The sequence below is a fragment of the Trichomycterus rosablanca genome, chromosome 12, assembly GCF_030014385.1.
Source record: "Trichomycterus rosablanca isolate fTriRos1 chromosome 12, fTriRos1.hap1, whole genome shotgun sequence".
NCBI classification, from domain to species: Eukaryota; Metazoa; Chordata; class Actinopteri; order Siluriformes; family Trichomycteridae; genus Trichomycterus; species Trichomycterus rosablanca.
Genome location: NC_085999.1, coordinates 34,822,125 through 34,847,288, shown reverse-complemented (window position 1 = coordinate 34,847,288; position 25,164 = coordinate 34,822,125). Strand labels below are relative to the sequence as shown.

Genomic DNA, 25,164 nt, shown 5'->3' with positions numbered 1-25,164 from the left:
TTAGCCAGGCAACATATAGGCATCTGAAACATATGACAGTATGGACCTTTTTTAAGAAAGACAAGTATGGTGGAATTTTAATGAAATACCTTTGTGCCTAAAAGCTGGACCATTCAGACTAGAGGTGGATGGTCATTCCACCACCGAAAATCCAAACCTTATGGACATGCTTTGCTTGCAGATTTGGTCAGACCAGTCCTGAAGATCCACCGTATCCAGTGGCCTTTAAGGCCTGGAAAGCTAGAACCAGATTCTTGCACATTTGAAGGACCAGAGCATCTCCTGTGCTCCCTCTTTACCATCTTTATTTCTGTCTTTCTCCCTCTAGTGTATCAGCATCTCTGTTTCTTTGCTCTAATGTTGTGCGCTCGGTCTCTCTCTCTGAATAAGATGTGATCGGTGGAGCATGCACTGTATCAGCAGGTCACTGAACGAGGAACTGTTTATTATGTTGGCGATGCTCTTTCCCTTGATCTTTCTCCAGCCCAGAGAGGAGAAGGTCTATCATGATCACAGGAATCATTCTGGAATCATCCCAAAAAGGTCACATGTGGAAAAAATGGTTTAACCTAGACTCTGCTATACGGAACACCTATTTTTACAGATATTCCGACCATACAGGTGTAGGTACAAGCTAAGTATTACAGCCTTCCTTATTTGAAAAAGACTTAGCAGGGGGTCCCTTGTACCACGGAAAATGGGCTTTATTATATTGTACCTGTAGTGCTTTTCTGAACCAATAGGTGGCAGTGTTGTTTTACAAAAGTCAATTGTAATTGGTGCTGTTTATTATTGGCTGCATTTATTTTTTAGGTGCTTTACAGTGGTATTTTTAGATGCAGGTACAGTGGTGCCACAGCTTTAGGGTTCCAGAAGCTTGGTTTGATCGTCGCCGTCATTCACCTTCAGTAGGAAGTTTTGTGTATGGTTGTTTTCTCTTTCTCTGCTTGAGCTTCCTCCAGGTACTTTTTTTCTCCCACCTCTCATGAACATACAGAAGGTGATTTGTAAACTAAAAAGCACCCAGGGGAGAGAGAGATTGGGTATATGGCACATATTACAGCGTCAGATAAATCGGTGCCCTGTCCAGGGTGTATTCCTGCATTACGCCCACTTTTTATAGATAGGCTTCAGACCCACTAGGGCCCTGAACAGATAACGAATATTAATAAACAAATACCTCCTGTCTAAAAAGCCACTATGTATTGCAATAATGCCAGGATCACGATCAGGTATGTTTATTCTTTTACAAAAGGCTCAGTGGTGCAGCAGGTAGTGTCGGTGTTGTACAGCTCCACAGTACTGGGAAGTGGGAACTCTGATGAGATTTTTAATATGATGTTCTGGCCCTGGATCCACTATGATCCTGACAGTTTCTAAATATAACTGTACAAATAAAGTAACTGTAATGTCTTTATATTTTTTTACATTTTCAGCATTTAGCAGACGCTTTTATCCAAAGCGACTTACAGTTATGACTGAACACAATTTTAAGCAATTAAGGGTTAAGGGCCTTGCTCAGGGGCCCAACAGTGGCAGCTTGGTGGAGGTCAGGCTTGAAGCGGCAACCTTCTTATTACTAGTCCAGTAACTTAACCACTGAGCTATCACTGCCCACGCCAGAATCTTACATGCCAGAACTGACTGCTTAGGTGAGGATCAAACCGTGGTTCCAAACAGAGGCAACAATTGAGCCATATTGCTGTGCAGCACCCACTTGTATCTAGTTTTTTTATTTGTTTATTAGGATTTTAACGTCATGTTTTGCACACTTTGGTTTCATTCATGACAGGAACGGTAGTTACTCATTACACAAGATTCATCAGTTCACAAGGTTATATCGAACACAGTCATGGACAATTTAGTGTCTCCAATTTACCTCACTTGCATGTCTTTGGACTGTGGGAAGAAACCGGAGCACCCGGAGTAAACCCACGCGGACACGGGGAGAACATGCAAACTCCACACAGAAAGGACCCGGACCTCCCCACCTGGGTATCGAACCCAGGACCTTCTTGCTGTGAGGCGACAGTCCTACCCACTTAGCTACTGTGCCGCCCCCTTGTATCTAGTAAAGACTGGTAAAATATTCCCCCGTCCAGTCCACATGTACACCTAGGGACATTTAGAGTATTTAATTAGCACTGGAATGTTGTTGGAATGAAATAGGAAACAATAGTACCAAAAGGACTCTCTACAAATGGTAACGAACTAGGGATCAAACCTGAGTCTTTGAGCTTATACTACTTTCTGCTTTATTGTGCCAAACTTTAATAATATGATTTATTACTTTATTTTAACTAACAGATTCATAATGGTCAGAATTAATTAATGATATCATAAGATCAAGCAAGTTTGTGATGCCAGTGTGATGATGGTGTTATGCAGCTTGAATAATGGTGTTAGTCTGATTTATTCCTTTTTGTAAGCATTAAGAATTATTATGGATTAAGGGGTGCGGGGTGTGGATCACCAGGAGGAATATAAACAACAGTTTCTGCTTCATTGTGTTTTTGAAATGTTTCGACTTTGTTTAAATTAAAAACTAAGACCATTTTAAATTGAATCGTTCTAATAAGAAATGCGTTTCGTTTTGACATCTTAGGCACCACGTAGGCATCCGTAGCAGCACTTTCGAAAGTGTACTGTGTAGGGAAAAATGGCGGAACCCGAAACGGTAAAGGATATGAATTCGCCCAGAAGCGACAGGGTAAGGATTATACGCATTTACGTACTAAAACCAGCCTTAAATTGTGTATTAAAGTTAAACCGAGATTATGATGCTGTTTTACAATTACAGATATTTTACTGTGAATGTGATGAAACATGTTGGCCGTAGGAACACGCGTTGTGACTTGGGTTGGAATCTAATCAACATAGTGCTACACTATACAGTGTGCACTGAGTAGTGTTAGATGGGGTACATTCTTGCACACTAGCTAGGGGGCTGGTGTGCGGTTTGAGATACAGCCATTGAAAGCGTTATGTAGACGTTCATGCTTAGAAGAAATATTTTATCTTTACAAATATGAAATGTTTACATTACAAATACGATGTTATTTTGAATTAGACTTTGCTTAATTATTTTTAAGAATTCAAGTTTATATTAGATTATTAGAGTCTAAAGCCCACCTGTTAGCCTAGCATAGCCTAGCCTTTAGCAGTTCGATTATATTTGATTAACAGATTTTCCTTTAGTAGAATCAGTATTTGTTCCAGACATTTAACGAATTGTTAATGTTTGTTAAATAAACACGCCAAGAATGAAACTTTGATCGTTTTGTGTTGTAGTTCGTGTTTTTGTGGTTTTGTTAGCATTTTGGCTAAAGCTAGTCGAATCCCCACAGCCAGATATTAACTATCCGAATTATTATTTAACATCAAAATAATTTGTGTTATTCCAGAGATTTAAAATGAACTGAACCTGGGTCAATCGTATCTGTATGGCTTGAGGATAAAGCTCTTTGGCCTGTCTTAACGCCTTTGCTACAAAGCTCATTAACTTTAAGCTTTGTGTTTTTGTTTTCTTTCTTTCTACTTTACTAAATCTTCCCATTTAGTCATTTCCAGTTCCCGACTGTGAATCTGTTGCTGCTTGCACGACCCTCGATCTGATCAAGGAGATCCTTGTTTGTTTCAGTAGTACTGGAAGCACATTCTGATTTAGTAGGTGAAGCTGCAAGAAACTCTTTAGAGACGATTAAAGCCACTGCTTTGTACTTTGTCTTGATATATAGCTGCTGATATACAGAAAGTTTTCAGACATCTTGACTTTTCTGCACACATTTTGATTCTGAATGGATATAATTACCATTTTTGTCTTCATTTAATTACCCAGAATGATTCAGGTTTTTTTTTAATACTTTGTAAAAGCTCTAGTCTTTGCACACCTGGATTTGGGCAGTTTATCCTATATTTCATGGCCTGACAAAAAGTCAGGAGAGAGGAGGATGGATAAACATGTGATTCTTGTTGGAAGTGACAAGAATGGACTGGATTAGCAGGGAGTTTATTAGAGAGACAGGTAGGATGTTTTGGAGGCAAACTTAGGGAGGCCAGATTGAGATGGTTTGGGCATGTGCAGAGGAGGGATGAGAGTTCTGTCAGGAAAAGGGTGCTGAGGATGAGAGGCAAAAGAGGAGGTTTATGGATGCTGTAAGGAAGGAAAAGGTGGTTTGGCGTGACAGAGGAGGATGCTTAAGGCAGGGTAAGATGGAGATAAATCATCCGCTGTGGACATCTTTAACAGAACAAGACTTTACTCAGGACTTTTAGAGCTTGTTTAAAAGGACTGTTGTGTTCTTTCTTACCAGGTAGCCAAAACTCTGAAGGTACAAAGCTCTTCTATTTCAACATTATTGACTTCAGTATGTTCTTGATAACTCAAAGCCTTGCTACAATTTGATCGTGGAGATCCACAGACAGTTCTTTAGACGTCATGGTTTGGTTTTTGTCCTGACAGTTCAGTGTAAATTGTGGCCTTTAAAGACCCAGGTGTGCCTTTCCAAATCATCAAAAAATTCTGTACAGACAAATTGGTGCAAACAGGATGCATCTGACCATAGTTTAAATGTTAGTGCCACAGCAAAGAGTCTGAATATTTTCTGAATATACTGTGTGCAAATCCAGCCTATGTCTGTAATATTTATCTGCCAATGTGCTGCACACTAGTAGTAGATAAAACCAATCACATGAACTTAATAACTGAACGGAGTGTCCCCATACCTTTGGTCATATCATTCAGCACTGTTGCTTGAGCTGACCTTGTTAATGAAAAACGTACAGGGAGCAGGATCTTTATGTTTGGTGGTGTTTTGAGCAGAGCAGATGCTTCAGCACAAAATAAATTGAAATTTCTGGGTTTGATTCTCTGTAGAGCTCCAGCCCTGGTGAGATGGGTGCTGCAGAGACGAGGAGGAGGAGGAGGAAGTGTTCCACCTCCTCAGATGAAGGAGATAGTGATGGAGATGATCAGAAGAGGACTAACGGTAAGATCGACAAGCCAAATTCAATGGGAATTGGGACACCCCCCCCCCCCCCCCCATTAGTTACAAGTGTGTTTTTAGGACACAGCAGTTTTCTGATTAAAGACACCAGACTGAGGTGCCCAGGTGGTGCAGCGGGATATTCCGCTAGCACACCAGCGCTGAGATTCTGAACTCCTCGGTTCGAAACTCAGCGTTGCCACCGGTCAGCTGGGCGCCATCTAGCAGGCATAATTGACAGTGCCTGCAGCAGACACGTTTCTGCTAGGGTGGGATGACCAGACTGTGTGGGTGGGGTCTTCAAATGCTGTGTTAGGACCCTGATTGGCAGATAGAGAGGCACCTGTGCAGAGTGCATAGGTGAGAAAGGGTTCCGCAAAGGGCTGCGTGCGAGTTGGAGGAGGCGTGAGCAGCAATATACCTCGATTGCAATCGGGGATCCCCCAGCAGCGGAAGACAAATTGACTACACTAAAGTGGGGAGAAAATGGGAGAAAAACGCATAAATAAAATAGGAAAAAAGACACCAGACTGATGAGCATCTGACTGCTCAGTTAGAACATATGACTCTCGCCGTCTTTTAAAGGCGATTAAAGTCTTTTATCACCTCTTTACTCAGCACTTACATGGAAACTAACCTGAACTTGCTATAGTAAATAGTTCTCTACATTTGTTTCAGCAGATTTGCATTTTAGACCGTTGTCCACTAAAGTAAGGAAATATTTACTGTGAGAAAGTGCCTCTCTAAGTAGTTCTGATTATGGAACATGGTTTTAAATTCAGCACTTTGATTGTTGTGACAAAACGTACAAGCAAAAAAAAATCCCAATTTTTTTCTCTGACATTGAGGTCCTCAAAGGAAAAGCCAAACTAAGAACCTCTAGTGCAGTAAACTGGCTCAGGTGTGGTGTCAGAATACCTGCTCTACCTTCTCGTTTTGCAGTAAGTCGACGTTCGGGCGACTTGGACCCGCTCTGAAAGAGCACAATGCATTCAGATCAAGCTTAAGCTTTCCATCAGCTATAGAGAAACTGCTGTCATTTTTCCCAGCAGAAACATTTTGCTCTTTTTGATTATTTAGCAAGGTTCGTCGTGCTCCTCAGCACAGATTTATTGAGCTTTTACTGCTCCTCTGAGTGCATCTTCAGCTCTTTCACTTCTAAGAGCATTTTAATGAATCACTGCTGCATAAAAAAACGTTCCCAATGTCCTCTTTAGCTAACAAGCATTGTGGGCTTATGCATTATTCATTTCCATTCAAAAGGAATAAAGATAAGTGTCATGGGCTTGGATTGCTGGATTGCCATTGGTGGGTTCATCAGAAAATGCTTTAAAAGTGTCATTTTTGCTGGACTTTGATACTTTAACAGTGACATTTATAATAATCATGTCATGTGTTTGGTGTAGATTTATTTCAGTGACTGTATACACTGATTAGGCATAACATTATGACCACCTCCTTGTTTCTACACTCACTGTCCATTTTATCAGCTCCACTTACCATATAGAAGCACTTTGTAGTCCATCTGTTTCTCCACATGCTTTGTTAGTCCCGTTTCACCCTGTTCTTCAATGGTCAGGACCCCCACAGGACCCCCGCAGAGCAGGTATTATTTAGGTGGTGGATCATTCTCAGAACTGCAGTGACACTGACATGGTGGTGGTGTGTTAGTGTGTGTTGTGCTGGTATGAGTGGATCAGACACAGCAGCGCTGCTGGAGTTTTAAATACCGTGTCCACTCACTGTCCACTCTATTAGACACTCCTACCTAGTTGGTCCACCTTGTAGATGTAATGTCAGAGACGATCGCTCATCTATTGCTGCTGTTTGAGTCGGTCATCTTCTAGAGCTTCATCAGTGGTCACAGGACGCTGCCCTTGGGGCGCTGTTGGCTGGATATTTTTGGTTGGTGGACTATTCTCAGTCCAGCAGTGACCGTGAGGTGCTGAGAATGACCCACCACCCAAATAATACCTGCTCTGTGGTGGTCCTGTCGGGGTCCTGACCATTAAAAGGGGGCTAACAAAGCATGCAGAGAAACAGATGGACTACAGTCAGTAATTGTAGAACTACAAAGTGCTTCTATATGGTAAGTGGAGCTGATAAAATGGACAGTGAGTGTAGAAACAAGGAGGTGGTTTTAATGTTATGGCTGATCGGTGTAACATGAAAATATAAATTAAGAAGAGGAATTTAAGAGGGCTCATGTTTCATTACAGCTATTTAGTCTAAATGTTTCATTTCATTTTCATTATTTTTCCACCCCTTTATCCTGGTCAGGGTTCCAGCAGGTCTGGTTTCCCCAGAATCACTGGGATACAGTGCAGTAGTGCATTTTTGTTAAAGAATTACAGGCTCATTGCATCTGTCTCATCCTGTGTTTGGGTGTGGTGGTGTTTTTTTTCTTGAAGATGGGGAGCGTAGTAGCCCTCCTGCAGAAAGAACCAGGGATGAAGAAGATAAGGCAGAGGTTCAAGATGCAGCACAGACACGGCAGTCAGGATCCAGCGGCTCTGACAGCGACAGCAGTGAAGACGACAGTGACGATGATGGCAGACATAAGATCAGGAGCAGTGTTGCACAAGTCTCGGTCAGTGCATCATATATTGATTCAAAATGGTTGTAAATGATGGGCGAACAGATATCCCACACCACAACCTACCGTTACCTGCAGTTACTCGGCCAGTCAGACTCTCATGATTATTTTTTTTTTTTTTTACCCACTGTGATATTTGGGTGATCTAGGTTTGAATCTCAGCAGTGCTGTTGGCACGTCTACACAGTTTTTTTTTGGCAATGTCTAGGGGGAGGAAAGGCTGAAGCCCTGTGATATACTGGCTCCCTGTCCAGGGTATTCCTGCCTTGTGTCCATTGTAAAGCAGATGATGAAAATGAATACCTCGAGAGCCGTATTGCGTTCGTGTGGTCACATCATGCTGCTCTGCAAGTTCCTTAACCTTAGTGCATGTGTCTCAACCGGCCAATAGACTGGTGCCTTGACAGTCGCATTTACAACAGCCTGAAAGGCTCGGTGGGTAGCACTGTCACCTCACAGCAAGAAGGTCCTGGGTTCAGTTTCCAGGTGGAACAGTCTGGGTCCTTTCTCTGTGAGGTTTGCATGTTCTCCCCGTGTCTGCGTGGGTTTCCTCTGGGAGTTCCAGTTTCCTTCCACAGTCCAGAGACGTGCAAGTGAGGTGAATTGGAGATACAAAATTGTCCATAACTTGTTTGATATTAAACTTGAACTGATGAATCTGTAGCCAACATTAAAAATTCTAATAAATAAAGAACAGCCTGAACCAGCTGACTGTTGTGGTGGTGGCTCATGTGTAGCAGCTTTGATGTTTGTCTCCCCTTTTTTTAGAGGGAAACACAGAACGAGAGCAGGAGACCCAGACGCAGGAGTTCTTCCACAGAGAGGTAATCATTACTTATGTTTCTCAACATACTCTCCAACACAAACTCTCTGTGTGTTCTAAGAAAACTATTTGTATGCAACCGTATCAGGAGCAACGGTGCAAGGTCGCGTTCACGCTCCGGCTCCAGATCTCCATCACCACAGAGATATTCAAACAGATATGGCAGGTGAGCACACGATGGTTTGGATCTTGGTGCTACTTCACATTTTTTGGCTTTGTCTGTTTGTATAAAGCATATTAAAACCCCCACCCCTTCCCCCTTCTCAGGCCTCGAGACGGTGACAGAGATTGGCGTCAAGGTCGAGGCCCCAGCAGAGAGCGAGACGAGGACCGTCGCTCAGATCGACGCTACAGCAGAAACCGACACACTGATAGAGAGAGGTTCGGCTCCAGAAGGGCGAGGTCTGCTTCTCCATCTCAAAAGGACGATCCCCCCACAGAGGAGCCTCCTGTCAAGAAGAAGAAGGAGGAGCTGGACCCAATTCTGACCCGCACCGGAGGAGCTTACATTCCACCCGCCAAGCTGAGAATGATGCAGGCCCAGATTACAGATAAGAGCAGGTCAGGAATCAGCACTTAGGATGAACTTCTGAAATGAGCTAGATTGGTTTTATACTTTATCTTGACAGTTGAGCAGCACTTGCATGAAATCCTGGTGGATAACAAAAAAATCACTTGGAAAAATGACAGAACAGCGTAAGAAATGTATTACTGGGCACTCATTAGTAATAGCATGCAAGCCAACCACTGCTGAGATGTCGAGCTCTCAGCTGCACAGATTTGATTGGCTGTGTATGTGGCAAGACGGGCTGAATGGATTCCTCAAAGCTGCCGCAATTGCGGCCTCTGCGGGCTGGTCGTGGCGCAGCACAGAGATGGTAAATTACAGATCACAGTGCGTGACTGTCTGTATGTGATACTGATCCCTGTGTAAACCTGCCTTGTGCAGGTGAAAAGAAGCGGTTAACTACTACACACGTCGGAGAGGGTGTGTGTTAGGTACAGTCGTCTCCGGCCAGGGTAAAGTCTGCAGCAGTGAAGCAAATACAACTAGGAAATTGGACATGACTAGATTGGGAGACAAAAGGAAAAAATGCATCAATATAGGAAAAATAATTATTGACTAGAAGGCATGAAGGTCGTGTTTAAAAAGCATGAAAAACAGAGGGTCAGCTGGACTTAATCCTACTGTCGGGACCACAGATTTTTTTTAATACACCATGCAAACCATTTGTTTTTTGGTCAGCCAGGCTTAAGAGCCAATCATGCTGCCAAAACCTTGATTTCCCACATTGTACTTACCAGGATGGGCCCAATTAGTCAAAACCAAAAGTTATTCAGGCGGAATTATTCTGCTTATGTCAGTCAGCATGGTCCTTAATGTTATCTCCTTTATTCAATGTAAGATTTTCATCCTGATCTTTTACATGTTTGTATCTGAAATCTGAAAGTTTAATCAATATTACGATGAGCAGCTTGACCATTTGAGGCTGTACATATGAATTATCAGAGCAAAAATACTATTCATTTTTCCTGATTTCACTCCGATAAAATGTGTATATAATAATCTGTATCAGGATTTAACTTAATGAACTGGAGGCCGATCCCAGGACCGTCAACAGTCCTCACTTATGAAATTGGCAGCTCTTCAGGACTCATTACTTTCTCTAATCTGTTTTAGTCTGGCGTTCCAGAGGATGAGCTGGGAGGCTCTGAAGAAGTCCATCAATGGTCTCATCAACAAGGTGAACGTGTCCAACATCGGCAACATCATTCAGGAGCTGCTGCAGGAGAACATCGTCAGGGGCAGGTAATGATCATCACTACTCACTGCTGTATGTTTTGCACCCCAGGAAATTTCAGAATTAGCTTTTTAATGCCAAACCTTGGGGCTTTGTTTGCATCTTCACATTGTTTGCAGCAGCCCGCTGGCCGATCAGTAGGCCATGTCTAAATCAGAGATGATTTGAACTTGTTTCTTTTTATTGGTAATGCAATAGTAATTGCTTTTGTTTGGCCAGTTCACTGTCCCAAGTAGTGGAGGATACACATAGGAGCATGGCTCTCAGAGAATCCACCGCTTTCTGGTGTAAAGAAGTGACCAGCGACTGCTTTCACTGGTTTAGAGTAACTTGTAGAAAACCAAATCGACCCACACTGTGTTTTAAACACATAAACGTTTTACTTGAAGAAAAGGAAGCTGGACTTACCGACATACATCTGTAAACAGTGGTGCTTGTGACCAGTGTGTGTTTACTGTTCTAGGTTCATTTCAGGAGAGGATTAGGAAACACAAACACAATTAAATATTAATGTATTTATTGAATAAAGCATATGTTTAAATTATTAATAACTGACCTTGTGTACAAAACAAATAACCCCTTACAGTGCAGTCAGCCCACACAACCAATTAACAACGATAGTTTGGTTCTATTAGACCAGACAAACCCAGTCTTTTATGTTTGTTTATTCAATTTACATTTTCAGCATTTAGCAGACGCTCTTATCCAGAGCGCGACTTACAAACTAGGAAAACAAATCTGCTCAAACCTGTTAGAACCAAATCTTGCAAGAAATAGATAAGAGTGTGCTAAGTAAGTACAAGTCAGCTTAAGTGCTTGGTAAACAGGTGATGATGGTTTTTAATCATTTTTTAAAGACAGCAAGAGACTCAGATGTTCAGGCAGATATGGGAAGCTTGTTCCACCACTTGAGTGCAAGTACAGAAAAGAGCCTTGATGCTCGTCTTCCTCGAGTCCTGAGTGGAGGATCAAGTCGAGCGAGACTAGTGGCTCGGAGGTTGCGTGGTACAGAGCGGGGTTTGATTAGACCACGATTGTTAATTTATTGTGCTGTATTTATATATAATTGTGTGTGTGTTTCAGGGGTCTTTTGGCCCGATCTGTGCTTCAGGCTCAGAGCGCGTCTCCCATCTTTACCCACGTCTACGCTGCCGTGGTGGCCATCATCAACTCCAAATTCCCTCAGATAGGAGATCTCATCCTTAAGAGGCTCGTCCTCAACTTCCGCAAAGGCTACAGAAGAAATGACAAGGTATAATTAATAATCCATAATAATCCACAATCTCTGTTAAACATACAGGCAAATTCATTCATCATCATTGGATTGGGTATGATGTCAGAAATGAGGTTTTTTAGCATATTGTCTGTGATCTATTGTTTAATACTGTTAGGGTCCTGCATGTGGAAACACCACTTTCTGATGTAACATTTTAACACCGCAAAAACACACAAATTCAGTGTGTAAAGACATAATGAATAGAAATTGCATTCGTGACCAGCTTCAGGTTCTCAGAAGAACTTACTGTTTTATTTCTCCACAGCAACAATGTCTGACAGCTTCTAAGTTCGTGGCTCATCTCATCAATCAGAATGTGGTACGTACTAACAGCATCTCTCATGTTCCTTTATATTATAGCACAGGTCTTGCTTTTAAATATTTCTTATTAGCTATCTACTGCAGAATGAACCGGTCGGTTGAAGGATGGATGTTCAGTACATTTTTAAGAAGGTGTTGTAATGACACTGATTTGCCACCTGGTGGTGTCGCAGATCCTTTATCAAGTCCGTTCGGCAGGGCGTTCATTATAGACTGAACACATGTAGCTGAAAATGTGGACACGGATCAAGCAACTGCAATCGAAATTATTATTAATTATTTACAATTATGGCATTTAGCAGAACCTTTTTTCCCCAAGGCCACTTACCGTTTTTACCGACTACAGTGCAAGCAATTAAGGGTTAGGGGCCTTGTTTAGGAGCCCAATTATGGCAACTTGGCAGCAGTTGGACTTTAACCAGTGACCTTCTGATCAACAGTCCAGTGCCTATTCTGTCCCACTACCTGTCATCCGCGCTTCGAATCTCAAGGATTTGCTATTTCTCTCAGTCCAAAGCTCAGACAAAATAGGTGGGGCATCTGCTGTATAAACTGTGCCATATCAGGTACGGACTTGATTGAGTCCATTGTCACCGCTGTGGTGACACCTAAATACGGGAGCAATCGAAAGGGGGGGGGGGGGGGGAGCGTACTTTTATTTCTGACTTTGAGCCATCATCAGTATTAAAATTTTAATTAAAGCTTGGCATCTGGTCCACACATCGAGGCTGCACCCCAAATATTTGGACATGCTGTTTAGATAGATAGATAGATAGATAGATAGATAGATAGATAGATAGATAGATAGATAGATAGATAGATAGATAGATAGATAGATAGATAGATAGATAGATAGATAGATAGATAGATAGATAGATAACTTTATTAATCTCATAGGGACAGTTATTACAGCAGCTCAGGATACATTAAGGCAAAAAGTATTAAAGTATGCAAGTAGTGTTATACAACTCTATGTAATTAAATAAATAGAATAAGAAATGTATTATGTAATATAATGAGATATGTAATATACTAAACTGTTGTAAGGTGTTCTTTGCAGTAAATATTAACAGGAGTGTAATGTAGGTTCCATAAACAGAGAGCCAAATCGTGCTCCATGAGTCTATCCTAATAGTGTCTCAGTGTTCAATGATGTCCCACACCGGTGAAGTGTTATACAGCGTGATCGCTGCTGGTACGAACGATTAAGTACATCAGTGGTTTAGGATGCAGCACATGTGTGACCATTCAACTCTTTTGCTCAGTAGCTTCAACTTGTGAAATCTCATTGTTTGCCTGAGACCCAGGATGTGCAAAATAAAACTCTGCTCCATAGTGTTTGATATTTTAAATGAATTACACGTTTAAAGGAGTTCACTAGTCTTACCTCATGCTTTGTATAATCGTCCGAAGTCGTTCAGTCTGACACATGCGATACAGGACACATTTGTAAAGGGGAGTGTTTACTTTACACCAGTGTAATTTGATGATAGAGGTCAGGAGTGTTACAGTCGATGTGTTAGGTTTATATTGCTTATGTCCTTCGTTCAGGCTCATGAGGTGCTGTGTTTGGAGATGCTGACTCTGCTGCTGGAACGACCCACTGATGACAGCGTGGAGGTCGCCATCAGCTTTCTGAAGGAGTGTGGCCTCAAACTCACTGAGGTTTCTCCTCGAGGCATTAATGGTACAATCCCAATCCTACACTCAATCTCATTACTATAATGCTAAAGCACAGCTTAGTTCATATTGAAAGATGTGTTGTGTATGTATTGAAGAATATACACAAAATAGCCAAAAGTATTTGGACACCTGACCTTGTGCTTGTTATACATTCCATTTTAAAAAACAAATGGATTTAAATAGGGTTATCTCTGTGTGATCTTGTCAGCTATAACAGCCACTATTCTGAGAAGGCCTCACACAGGACTTGGAAGTAAGTCTGTGGGAATCTGTGCCGATTCAGTCAAAAGATCATTTGTATGGCTGTAATTGAGCACTGCCACACTTAGTAAACAACAGGCAACCCTCTGGAGCTGATTAGAGTGACATAACTTGTCTGCAACCTCATCAGTTGTTCTCCTGTTATAGCTCTCAGCTTGCTAATTATACCCTCACCTCTGAGAGACGCCTTTATTTCCAACAGGCGTGATGATGACGTACAAATTAGCTTCTCACGCTGCTCAGATGTATGCTGCGTGAAGCTGTAGAGAGATGTCAACAAGAACAAACGAACACTGAAGGGTTCTGGAATGCACTAAATTAGGTCAGACCACTATTGGCCAAAAGTATGTGGACATCTGACCATGTACTTGCTGGACATTCTATTCTCAAACCACAGGCATTAATATAACAGTGTTTTCGTTTTCCGTTTTGTGTGTACCTGTGAGAATTTGTGCCTGTCTGGTTCAGAGAGCATTTGTGAGGTCAGGCTGATGATGTTGGACAAAAAGGCTTGTCTTGCTGTTGATGTTCCAAGTAATCCCACAGTTTTTTTTTTTAAGTGCAGATGTGGTCAGACCATGTCTAGAAGGATCTTGTTTTGCACACAGCTGGAAGCATATATTAGATTTTCCACACCTGTTAGCAAGGGGTGTGACTGAAAAGCCTGGATCTGATTGTCTGCATACTTTTAAGCAAAATTTAGAGCAGTTTTGATCTGATCTGAATCTGATCTTCATGTGTGGTCACTGTATCTTCTGTGCTGTTTTTTTTTTTGTAGCGATATTTGAGCGGCTGAGAAACATCCTGCACGAGTCAGAGATCGATAAGCGCGTTCAATACATGATTGAGGTGATGTTTGCCATTAGGAAGGATGGTTTTAAGGACCATCCCATCATCTCAGAGGGGCTGGACTTGGTGGAGGAGGAGGACCAGTTCACCCACATGCTCCCCCTGGAGGATGATTACAACCCTGAGGACATACTCAGTAAGAACTGTACACTCTCACGACTCTCATACAACATCTTACACAAGGTTCGACTTGTGCCTTTAAGCCTTTATCGGAATATTCTCTTGCCAAGCTTAAACCACTAGACATGAAATTTAATTTCAAAACCAAAACCCTATTTTTTCTTTTTGTTTATGCATGTTCTCCCTTTTTGTCATGATTTTAGCATAGCCAATTAGTCTTCCGCTGCTGGAGATCCTGATTGTGTCCGAGGAGGGTATATTCGACTGTCCTTCAACCCTTTCTTTTTCGCTCGTGCCTTGGGCTCCTTCACGTCTGCACATGTGCCTGGGGTTGCTAATCAGGGTCCCCACCCACTTATTAGTCTGCTCTTTTTACACCCAGCAGACTTGATAGCCAGTTTTGTCTGCTGCAGGCGCTGCTTATTCTGCCCGGTAGCAGAGCTGAGATTCGAACCGGGGAATCTTACTGCTGGTGTGCCAGCGGGAATATCCTGCTGTGCCACCTGGGCACCAAAACCCTATTTTTTTGTAAAAACAAACACATTTAGAATTTAGAATTTGGTGCCTGCAACACACCTCTGCCCAACAAAAGGTAGGGCAGAGGTGTGTTTACCCCTGTGTACTATTACCGTATATATTATTTAGACTATTTAATGATTTGGAAATTGAGGACATTAATTGTTGCAGTTCTGCAAGTGGAATTTTTGCTTGATACGAGACTTCAGGACTCTGGACTGCTGGCAGGCCAGTCAATCACAAACACTCTACAAAGCAATGCTGGTGTAGCATTTGTGCAAAGACACACACACACACACACACACAATTCATTTCTTGTCTGAACTTAAAGCTACATCTCTGCTCTGTCTGATTCATTTCACTCTGTCCTTTGCGTCTGTGCAGTTCCTCGTACCGTGTACACAGCAGCACATTTGGCATTTTGAATACAAAGGGAGCTAATGGAAAAGCTCTAAGATCAGATTTACAGGGCATCAAAACAGCGATTATCACATGATCACTTTTTTCTAAATCCCTTCTCATACACAGCAAATCCTTGTTCATGGCTAATTAGTGCTGATTACATCTCCTCCACCAGCCTCTTCATTCCTCTGACGTGTGTAATTGCTCACCGAGGGTTGCTGATACAACACAAACACTTTCTTTTCTGTTCCACAGACGTTTTCAAGATGGATCCGGACTTTCTGGAGAATGAAGAGAAGTACAAGGCCATTAAGAAGGGTGAGTTTAGGGTGTGTGGGGAAAAAATCACCCCCCTCCCTTTATTTTCCTCATCTAGTTGTTTCCAATTTACTGTTGCACACTGCAGTTCTCTGTCGCTTGCACCATCCCGGACTGGAAGCAGGATGTCCACAGACGATTATGCACAGCCTTTGACAAGACTAGGACCTGGTGTGAATCCTGTCGCTCAGCCAGAGACAAATAAAACCCGTCCAACCTTCCCATTGTCAGACATGGTAGCCACATCCAATTCCCCTGCTGTAACCTCCTCTGCAGAAACAGATCCCCACCCAGACCAATGAGAGCGGCAGATTATTGCATACCTCCTCCAACCCGTTTGTTTCACTTGCCAGAGACGAAATGCTCTGCTGTCCATGAATCAACCCTCTCTAGTTTGGAAAAGGGTGGTATGGTGGCTCGGTGGGTAGCACTGTCACCTCACTGCAAGAAGATCCTGGGTTTGATTCCCATGTGGAGTGGTCCGGGTCATTTCTGTGTGGAGTGTGCATGTTTTTCCTGTGCCTACCTGGGTTTCCTGTAAATTGGAGGTAAACTGGAGATACAAAATTGTCCATGACTGAATCTTGTGCAACCAGTAATTATCTGTCCTGTCATGAATTTAACTAAAGTGTGTAAAACATGACATTAAAATCCTAATAAAATTCAATAAATAAAATAAAATCTCTAGTTTAGGTGCCTCAATCAGCCAGCAGAGGCCACAACAACAGCATGTTTGACCCTTTCCTCCCTCCCTCAAATTCAGCCATACTTGTATCTGAGTAGGTGCACAGCTGATCTTTAGCACAGCTGAAAACAGAGCTCAGGCTACCATTGGTGATGGGCTAACACATGGGAACGCTGTGCCACCTAATTGCCCTAAATTGCAAGTGATTTCAGTCCTGTTGATAAGCTAAACGTGTCAGAGCACACAGTGCTATACATCAGTGCACATGTATGTATATGCAGATTCATATCAATTAATACCTGTATGTTTATGCACCGGCCGGTTGTGCACTCTTCGGCCTGAGCTGGGGTGGTACAAACCGTCAGTGAGACCTTACAGACCTTAGATGTGTTGGTTGAGCATCAGAGCCAACAAACTCACAGATCTTTTGGAAGTAACTGGTGCTCACTGTTGACCTCAGTGATGAATGAATGTTTTAACAGAGATCCTGGACGAGGGAAGCAGTGACTCTGGTGATGACGCCGATGGTAGCGATGACGAAGAGGAGGAAGATGAAGATCAGGAAGAAGCTGAGGAAGGTAAATTGTTTAATCTTGATGTCTAAGCTTATTTAGTTCATTCTGGTTCAGAGGTTTACATACATTTTAAAGCAACATATATTCAACAGCATGCTTAGGGTGTTTATACTTGTGATCTTTTATTGCCACAGTTGTGGTCTGATGCCCTGTGCAGTGCAGGTCAGGTGGAACTACTGTAGTGTAATTGGATAGAGCTTTGTGGTGGTAATTGCTCCGGGGGGGAAAATCTTCCACCGTGCCTGCTCAGAAGGCGTGAAGGTAAAAGAACGAACGGCAGGAGCGAGTGCAGTTAACCTCTGGGGTGAAGAGCAGGTCATGTGACTAACACTGCTTCATCGTTATTGACCTCGTGTCTTTGTTTCTCTTCAGACCAATCCAACGTCACCATTCTGGACAAGACCGAGGTGAACCTGGTCTCGTTTCGTCGCACTATTTATCTGGCAATTCAGTCAAGGTGAGTGTGTGCACACAGCCAGCAGTGTTTAAAATAAGTGTGTGTGTGCTGTGTCAGCAGAATGAGGTCCGTGTGATACTGTCACCCAAAACGGTCAGAGCCAGCACCTTTTCTATAAATATTCCAGATATATTCACCAAAGCCCTCGCAGACTGACGGAGGCTGGATACTGGGCTTACTGGGATTTAAGACTAAAAAGACCTCCAGCAGGTGCTGTGACTTAGGCTGTAGTGAATCAAGTACTTTTTCAAAGCCACAGAATTGCACTGTAAAACTGTCCACTCTGCAGTACTGTGCCGTAAAACTGTCAGTGGCAAGGAGGTACACCCACCTCCGACCTTCCCGTCTTCACACACCAACGACTGTGTCTTTTATTAGCCAGACAAGGCCGGTGGCACCACAGAGACTTCTGGTCCCGGTGCTAGTGGGCTATTGTAACAGCCTGCTGAACCACATTAATTTATATTCATATAAATAAAACATTTTCATTTCTTGATATTTTGAATACTTAAGTATTTGGAATTAGGGGTGGGCGATATATTATCGTTCACGATAATACCGGTATAGTTGTAAACTCGAAATGATTTTTGCCATATCGCGATATTGTTAGCAAACGCGCGTCACTCGCTCTCAAGCGCGTAACAGTGAAATAACGGACAGAGAGTAGTACCGGAGTTAGCACTGAGGATGAACTAGTCCCTAAAAGCGGAGCTACATCACTAGTGTGGAAGTGTTTCGGATACAGAAGGTCAGACTCCAAACAAACGACTGTAATTTGCAAAACGTACAAAAATACGATGACGACAGACGGTGGCAACGTCACATTTATTTCGGCACCTAAAGCAAAAGCACCCGCGTGAGTACGAGGAGTGTCGGTCACTGCGTGAGTCCGAGAATGATGTGAGAACAAAAACTGTCAGTGAACGAACAGAATACACAGGTTACCACACAGGTTACCACACAGGTTACCATCTGAGAAAGTTTAAAACCCAAAAGCGCTGAGCGGAATGCTTTCCTTCACATATGAGCATGGAAACTGAATGACTGAGTCAATGAATCAGAATCGACTCTCTTCACACAACTCCGATTCAGAGATTCAGATGTATGAACCAATCAGAACTTCGAATTTAGCTCTCTCTTCATTGGTTGTTGTATAATTGACAGACACGCTTTCATTATTAAATGATAGCAAATCATGATCAAATATTAAACGTTTTCGGGATTTTTTTCATGCTCATTTATTTGAAGTAAAACGGACAGTATAAATGTGATTGTGAGATTCTGCTGGTTTGTTGTAATAATACAAAATATAAACACTGTAATTAGTCAGAATGTATCAGAAGTACAATGTTTTGTGATTTTAAGAGAACTTATAAACAATATAAGGTAAAATACGAGCAGTGACCTGCCATCGTACTTTAGGTTTACATTATATCGTATTGTATATCACCACTTCTCAAAGGCATATGGAGATATAACGTTTTTTAGCCATAGCGCACAGCCCTACTGGAAGTGATGCTTAATTTAATGTACATTTAGTAACATTTGTACCTTAGATTTCCTGAGTGTCTGCAAAACAAAAGTGTTTTTAAAATAAACTTTTAAAAAAAGTGTTCTTATATATCGCGAGTGAATATCGTTATCGCAAAAATATCCCAAAATATCGTGATATTATTTCAAGGCCATATCGCCCACCCCTATTTGGAATGTCAATGAAACAAAAGCTTTAATGGCATCTTTAAAGAGAAGATCTTCGTTTTCATCAGCTGTGCTTCTATATACAAAAATACAGTAAAATCTCACCCTATTTAATATATTTTAAATCTAAAATAAATAAATGAACAGCTGTGCTTTAGTGTACGCTGCATTGGATATGTCACCAGCCCACTGAACTGACCTGATTTCACCCTGCTTTGATTCCGAACTGAGAGTTTGACTTCCCCCTGACTGGGTGATCACGTGATCAGCTTTAGAAAGCCCTCTCTTTTCTTTAGGAGGACAGTAAAAAAAGTAGGCTGTTATGTTGGTTTTATCTGTAGTGGAACCTGGTTCCTTTAAGAGCATGCTGTGTATGTGTGTGTGTGTGTGTTTCCACTATATGATGGCGTAACCTGGCTAGTGTCAGGTCACATCTGTATCCTTTAATGACCTGTGTGGCTGCTGTCCTCTGTTGATTCGTTTCAAGCCATGCCACTGTCAAGTTTCCACTGTTGGACCCTTGAGCAATGCTCTTAACCCTCAGTTGCTTGCATTGTATTGATCACAATTGTAAGTCTGATTAAAAGCTGTAAATGTAAATACACATGAACTGATGTGGCAGTTATACTACTTGGCCAAATGTATGTGGACACCCCTCATATCAGTTGAGCCACACCCATGTTCTGTTCCAGCCTGACTCAACGAGGTCCAAAAAGATATTTTGGTGTGGAGAAAATTCATGAACCACATAAAACTCATTTGGGATCAATTGAAACGACTACCAGGCAGAATTCACATCTAACTTTACTGTAGTGCCTGACCCTTTTGGGTTCTATTTTGGTCACAAATTCCTGCAGACACTCCAAAATCTTGCCAAAATTCTCTTCAGAGTTCAGATGAGGCTTTTGAAGCCACAGAGTGGGAGGGGAAGTCCATTATAATTGTCATGGTTTTTGTATAGGATGTCCAAAAAGCTCATGATTAGGTGTCCACTTACTTTTGCTCCTTTGTTTTGCTCGTTTGTAATACCAGTCTGTCTGTGTGTAAGTGAAGGACATACAGTTTGTAGAGAAGCCTCCTCGTCTCCTGCTCAGTCTCTCTACTCTGTGTTAACGTGGTTAAATCTCCCCTGCTGTGTGCTTGCTAATCTGCAGAGATGGCAAGAGAGGAACGGCACTACCATCGTCTCCGAATGTCCCACAATGCACCAATACTTTAGTGCCAAACCCAGCAGATCGTCTGTTCTATATTTAGCAGCTTTTACTGTAGTACTTTCACACACGGGTGAGCTCACACACTGTTCCATACGAGCGTTCATCTTACCGCTTTAGCTTAGAAAATTGAGCCCAGGAGGGAATCACTTTTAAATCGTCCCTCCAAAGTCTAAATTTAACCAGCCTGATCGAGTTTATATGGAAATTCTATTATTAGACGTCAGAGGGACGCGGCTTACTGTTTCAGCTCACCCCCCAATCCAGTCGTATCCAATTAAATGCCTACTCTATACTGATTCGACCCTTCACCGCTGACTGAGGACGCCTCTCAACTGACTTGCGCCCCCTCCGGTACGCGCAGTCAGTACAGATAGTGCATTTTTTCACCTGCACGAGTCGAGTTCATATACTTGACGGGCACTGTGTATGGAGGGTCACACCCCCATCAGCATTATTCCTCAGCCCTGTGCAGGCACCATCACTCAGCCAGCAGGGGCCGCAGTCGCGCTAGTTATGAGGACCTATGATCCGACTTTTTTACCCTGAACAACAGCCAATTGTTGTTCATGCTGCCTTCCAGCCCAGTCGGAAAGGCAGAGCTGAGATTCAATACGATGTATTCGAAACCCAAACTCCGGTGAGCTAGCGTACTTTACCACTGCGCCACCTGAGCGGCTATTACTAGTCCGGTACCTTAACCGCTAGGCTACAACTGCCATACATCTTGTAAGTTACAGTAGGACCAGATTGTACAGAGAAAGTAAGATGCATTGTGTTGCCTGGGTTGCGGACATGATGTGAGTTGCCCTTTTTGGACCACTGCGCCACCCTCATGCCCCAAGAAGGTTTTAATTTTCATTAAATAATAGTGAAACATAGGAAGTGGGACTGTAGAGTAGAACAGTAAGATAAACACTGTGAGCAATATAAGTTCTACCTTCCACACACTGGATCTGTATTCCACCTTAACTCATATACTTAAATCTGGTTCCCAGCTTGACCTTGATTATTCAGTCTTGTTTTTTATTAGTCTTGGCCTTGTCCTGATCTTGACCAAGCTTGACCACCTTTCCAACATTGTATGTTAACATTTCTTGTTGTGTGTTTTCTTAGCTTGGACTTTGAGGAATGTGCTCACAAACTGATCAAGATGAACCTACCTGAGAGCCAGACGGTATGTTAGCCTCCCTTTCCTTCATTTTATTATCCTCTCAGACAAACATCTTAGTGCTCGATCACCCCGTGTGTATGTGAGTGTGTATGTTTGTGTGTGTGTCCTTCTCTGTTAGTCTGTGTGTAGTGGTGTGTGAGATGAAGGATGCAGTGTGGTGTGTATGATGAGTGTATTATGTGTGAGATCATCCCCAGGGAGGCATCTGTACCGGACCAGTACATTACAGATGTTCGGCAGCTGGTCAGACATGCAGCGCTATGCTTTTCCTCTCCTGAATATTGAGGATGTCTGTGTCGTCCACCTAGAACCAGTATCAGGTCTGATCCTGGTCTCCACTAGTGCATCACTGTCCCCTTCCAGCCCTGTTTACAGACAAATTGTTTAAATGGGCTGGACTCAGGACAGTAGCTCTGATGTTTGAACCTCAGATAAAGAAAAATTCACGTAGACGATCTCCAACGTTATGGAAACCAAGTCGTCATTACCACCCATAATTTAGGGTGGGATTTGGGTCAAGTGTTCATGTACATTTAGCCATACTGGCACACTACCAGGTCATGACCTCTGACCTACTTGTGGCTTACTAAAAATAGCCTGTCATTCTTTGGAGCGACTAACAGGAAGGTCCTGCAGCATCACATTTCGAATAGCTCTACCTGGACACCTCAAATCAATCATTCCAAGAAGCCCTGCAGGGTAGCGGAATAGATTTTTTCTTCCGTCATTCTTAATTGAGTGGGAAAATGACTAGGAATTCTGGGTAAATCTTTCTGGGTAAAGACGTGTGTGTCTGTGTGTGCACCCATATGTGTGTGCATGTGTCTGTGTGTGTTTGGTTGTTGGTGTGTGTGTGTGTATGCGTGTGTTTGTTTGTGTGTGTGTATGTATGTGTTTGTTTCTGTGTTTGTGTGTGTATGCATGTGTGTGTTTCTGTGTTTGTGTGTATGCATGTGTGTTTCTGTGTGTGCATGTGTTGATGTATGTGTGTGCATATGGTTTTTTGTGTGTGCACGTGTACATTTGTGTGTGCATGTCTTGGTGTCTGTGTGTGTCTATGTGCATTTGTGCGTGCATGTTTGTGTGCGTGTGTTTGTGTGCGTGTGTTTCTGTGCGTGTGTTTCTGTGCGTGTGTGTGCATGTGTTGGTGTACGTTTGTGTGTGTGTGTGTGTGTGTGTGTACTTTTGTGTGTGCTTTTCAGTACAGTTCACAGATTTTCAGTAGTTTTGGGTCAGGACTTTCTAAACCCTTTTCCAAAATCTTTATTATAGCTCAGTTCTGACTGTTGACCCGTGGACCATCCAGTCCGGCGGTGTTGAACTTCTCCAGCCGAGCACACCTGACTTCCCTAATCTAAGAACTATTTGTTCTCTTGGTGCCTTTTTTATCTGACGATCAGATTTAATAAAGTAGATCAGATGTGGAAATCTCACAGCTGAGCAGATCTTTATGTAGGTCAGTGTACAGTAACTGGCAGCAGTTCGTCCTCCAGCTCGTACTGTATTAAGATCTCGGTGTCTCATGGGATCCTGTAGAAGTGGAAGCTGAATTTCCTCTCATCTTAAGAGCATCTGCTGAATCTGGCAGATCTGCTCTTTTTCACACCTGGTTTGGCTGAAATGCCACGATGGATCAGCGTCCTCTCCGGGGTGTGTTACTGCACTGCGCTTAGTTATACCGGGGAATCCGTACCCACCGTGACCCTGACCAGGATTAAGTGGTTTTTAAACATGAAAATGAAATGGAAAAGATATTTTAGGGCACTCAGGGATACTATGCAGATTAATCACAGTAATAGTGTTTCTAAAACGAGAAAATTAAACATTAAATGGCCAAAGGTATTTGGACACCTGACCATAAACTTGTTGGATGTCCCATTTAAAAAACAAATGGTATTAAAATAGTGACCTCTGTGTGATCTTTTAAGCTTTACACAACCATTCTGCTCAGAAGGTATCTTGTAGGACTTGAAGCATGTCTATGAGAATTTGTGCCCATTCACTCCAAAAAGCATTTGTATGGCAGGGCACTGCGAGTTGTCTGTGTGTGGACGTCTGGCCAGGTCAGTGGCTCTGCTGACCATCAAACTTGTAACCGCTCTGCAGTGGTGTGCTAGCGTGTAAGACCACTATGCCGGGACCTTTTTACATAGTGTGAAATTAGTACCCATGAACGCTCCCGTGCTGAAAACCGGGCATCTCACAGATCCGGGTATAGAACAAAAAGATACATCAAGAACACTTGTACTGTTATTGATGGGTTGTAAATAGCAGACTGGTCTGGGACTCGTTGGTCTTGATGGTGTATTTGAGTTGGGAGAGAAAATGAAATGGAACGGGGGAGGAACGGATCATATAAAATGATTTAAAAGGCGGGATAATGATGTGCTGTAATGTAGGCTAATGGAATTTAGGCCAGCAGATGGTGGGTCATCTCTGCACTTAACCTTGCAACACTTAAAGAATTCAAAAATCAATTATTTAAAGGACATTTTATGCTTCCAGCTTTGTAGAAACAGTTTTGGGAAGGCCCTTTTCTGTTTCAGCATGACTGTACCCTTGTGCATAAGCAAGCTCTATAAAGATCTGATCTCAGCCCTAATGAACAGCTTTGGAATGAACTGGAACATCAATTGAGGCTGTCATCCTTTGACTGAATGGACACAAATTCCCACAGACGTACTTCAAAATATTGTGAAAATCCTTCTGAGATGAGCTGCTGCTGTTATGGCTGAAAAGATCACATAGAGGTCATTGTATTATAATACCATATGTTTTTGAAACGGGATGTCCAGCAAGCACCTGGTCCGGTGTCCAAATACTTTTGGCCATATGTATTGTATTTCTTTCTAAAACAGGGACCCCCTTTTCAATGCATTAATACTTCACATGATTGCAGCAAAACCACTTTTGTGTGCCTGTGTTATTGTTTTGTATAGACCGAGTGTTGCTTTGATGTTCGGTTTTTACCGCTTGCAGCTGAACTCAGTGTTTAATCTGATGACTCAAACTTTGACCCAGTTTTACAGTGGCTCGGGGGGTTTCACTGTCGCCTCACAGCAAGAAGGTCCTGGGTTTGATTCCCAGGTGGAGCGGTCTGAGTCCTTTCTGTGAGGAGTTTGTATGTTCTCCCTGTGTCTGTGTGGGTTTCCTATGGGAGCTCCGGTTTCCTCCCACAGTACAAAGACGTGCAAGTGAGGTGAATTGGAGATACAAAAATGTCCATGACTGTGCTCGATATTAAAATTTGAACTGATGAATCTTGTGTAACCAATAACTACCGTCTAACCTGACTTATAAATAAATAAACTGACCCAGTTTGCTGCTGACCAATCACATGAATTGTTTATATGACGTAGTTGAACATGTCTGCTACACTTCTGTTCTTTATGAGCATGTTCCGTTAGCGCTT

The 25,164-nt window shown here is 42.5% G+C and overlaps 1 protein-coding gene across 1 annotated transcript in view; it reads left to right on the top strand.

The window, feature by feature from the left end:
- Window positions 1-2,635: 2,635 nt before the first annotated feature.
- Window positions 2,636-25,164, top strand: part of cwc22 (CWC22 spliceosome associated protein homolog) — a 30,651-nt gene continuing 8,122 nt past the window's right edge. The window contains exons 1-15 of the mRNA XM_063006125.1: window positions 2,636-2,710; window positions 4,877-4,988; window positions 7,397-7,575; window positions 8,350-8,405; window positions 8,493-8,570; window positions 8,672-8,965; window positions 10,086-10,214; window positions 11,290-11,458; window positions 11,748-11,801; window positions 13,355-13,490; window positions 14,526-14,732; window positions 15,890-15,952; window positions 17,120-17,215; window positions 17,585-17,669; window positions 21,695-21,755. Of these exons, the coding sequence (XP_062862195.1) occupies window positions 2,660-2,710; window positions 4,877-4,988; window positions 7,397-7,575; window positions 8,350-8,405; window positions 8,493-8,570; window positions 8,672-8,965; window positions 10,086-10,214; window positions 11,290-11,458; window positions 11,748-11,801; window positions 13,355-13,490; window positions 14,526-14,732; window positions 15,890-15,952; window positions 17,120-17,215; window positions 17,585-17,669; window positions 21,695-21,755 (1,770 nt within the window). The 5' untranslated portion in view covers window positions 2,636-2,659. The remainder of the gene's footprint in view (window positions 2,711-4,876; window positions 4,989-7,396; window positions 7,576-8,349; window positions 8,406-8,492; window positions 8,571-8,671; window positions 8,966-10,085; window positions 10,215-11,289; window positions 11,459-11,747; window positions 11,802-13,354; window positions 13,491-14,525; window positions 14,733-15,889; window positions 15,953-17,119; window positions 17,216-17,584; window positions 17,670-21,694; window positions 21,756-25,164) is intronic.